General features: G+C 48.2%; 1 protein-coding gene across 1 annotated transcript in view; it reads right to left on the reverse strand.

Annotated features, from left to right (window-relative positions):
- The window catches only part of CD99L2 (CD99 molecule-like 2), a 42,125-nt gene extending 41,904 nt beyond the window's left edge, over positions 1–221 (reverse strand). Inside the window, exon 1 of the mRNA XM_014529762.1 lies at positions 212–221. Coding sequence (XP_014385248.1) covers positions 212–221 — 10 coding nt within the window. The remainder of the gene's footprint in view (positions 1–211) is intronic.
- Between the last annotated feature and the right edge of the window lie 2,034 nt (positions 222–2,255).

Raw genomic sequence — 2,255 nt, forward strand, 5'->3', positions numbered from 1 at the left:
GCCCGTCACCCCACAGATTGGCCCTGATCATGGGTCAGGCCTAGGGACCCTACCCATGCACAAATTTCATGCACCGGGCCTCTAGAGAGTAATAAAAGGAAAACCTGCAGATCAGAAAAACAACTTTATACCTCTGTGCTGGAGGAAGCCTCTGCCTGCCATGGAAACATTCCTGAACACTGCTTGTGGGAAATTTATGCAATAAACTCACTGGCATGCATGGTCAATTTTACAAATGTCTCTGGTAAAAATAACTTTTCTTCCTTAACACAAACAAGTAGGTCTCCCACCTGGTGCTAGAGAGGGTGGGAGCAAACCAAAAACGCTAAATTATGCTAGTCCCTGATTTCCCTGAAATTTTGCACTGTTTTAAATTAACTCTTGTTTCTTAAATCTAGACTTGAACACATTTGTCTTGCCAAATTTATGCTTTTACACCTCAAAGCATGCTGAGTAATTAATATCCTCTAAGTTAGCTAAGCACTGCAGCATTGCAAGGGAACATGAAAGTGGCTTTCCTCTTATTCTGATTACTAAATGGATATAGCTATTGCCACCTGAGCTCCCACTAGTTTCATGAATAAATTTAAAGCACTCCCAGAGAGGACAGTAATGATGCAAAAGCTGTAGTTCACCAGAAGCCAGGGATCAGCATTTCAGTCCAAAACAGCCACCACCATTAATACATCTGCAGTGTCCGACCCAGGCACTTGATTACAGGTATTCACAGGACACACTGCACTCCAGTTACCTGCTACTTAAAGGAAAACTTGGTAAACAAGAGAAGGATTTATGTTCAGGTGCCATTGCTAAAAGCATTTTTACATATTCCTATGTGTCCTACATACATGGAAAGTAGCTTGATTTTAAAGGTGGAAGGAGGATTTTTTTTTTTTTACAAATTGCGTAAGTCACCTCACTAATTAAAAGATGTTTTATTCTTCCTTTCCACACAACTGTTCAGAGAAAATCCCAAAGGTGTTCAGAAGAGTTTTACAGTTTTAGTTCTTACATTTAAAATCTATGATCCACAGCCGCCCGAGCAGCTCGCCCCTGTCCGAGGAGTAGCAGCCACACGAACAGACAGACTGACCACATCTGAGGAGCGGCAGCCCTGCGCAGCCCACACTGGTCCAAGGAGCAGCAGCCACACACAGTCTGCACCTGTCCGACAAGCAGCAGCTGGGTGAGCGTCCCGCCCCCATCTAAGGAGCAGCAGCCGCATGTGCAGCTCACTCCCGCCTGAGGAGCAGCAGCCATGCAAGCAGACCGTCCCCAATCTGAGAAGCAGCAGCTGCACAAGCAGTCCACACCCGTACGAGGAGCAGCAGCACATGCAGGTCACCTCCGCCCGAGGAGCAGCAGCCATGCAAGCAGCCCATCCCCCATCTGAGGAGCAGCAGCTGCGCGAGCAGCCCGCATTCATACGAGGAGCAGTAGCCCTGTAAGCAAACTGTCCCTGTCCAAAGAGCGGCAGCCACACAAGCAGCCCGCCCCATCTGAGGAACAGCAGCAGCATGCAGCCAGCCCCGATCCAAGGAGCAGCAGCCATGTGAGCAGTCCACGCCCATCCAAGGAGCAGAAGCCATGGGAACAGCCTGCTCCTGTCCAAGGAGCAGCAGCTGCGCTAAGTCCGCCCCCACCTGAAGAGCAGCAGCCTCGTGATCAGCCCACCCCTGTCCAAGGAACAGCAGATGTGCTAGCAGCCTCACCTACCAGCCAGAGGAGACACTATTGCTGTGAACAGCACCCACCAGAGAAGCTGCTGCCAACTGAGGAGCAGCCACTACTGCGACCACTTGAGCAACTGCAGCCCGAGGAACCACTGCCCCCCAAGGAGCAGTCCCTGCACGACTTGACATCTAGATCAGTCGGTGAGACCAAAAATGGGTAGACAAAGAAACCCCCAAAGGAAAGAAAAGGAGGAATTGCCAGAAAAGTGGCTAAGTGAAACAGAGGCATTCAATATGTCAGAAAAAGACTGCCCCCCGAGCAGTCCCTGCACGACTTGACATCTAGATCAGTCGGTGAGACCAAAAATGGGTAGACAAAGAAACCCCCAAAGGAAAGAAGAAGAGGAATTGCCAGAAAAGTGGCTAAGTGAAACAGAGGCATTCAATATGTCAGAAAAAGAATTCAGAATAAGGGTCCTAGAGTGCATAAACTGGTTGGAGGAAAAAATCAACAACTTATGTAAGAATCAAGAAGAAGTGGATGAAAAAAATCAATAACTTATGTAAGAATCAAGAAGAAAT

Source organism: Myotis brandtii, unplaced genomic scaffold (assembly GCF_000412655.1).
Source record: "Myotis brandtii unplaced genomic scaffold, ASM41265v1 scaffold695, whole genome shotgun sequence".
In the NCBI taxonomy this organism is placed as follows: domain Eukaryota; kingdom Metazoa; phylum Chordata; class Mammalia; order Chiroptera; family Vespertilionidae; genus Myotis; species Myotis brandtii.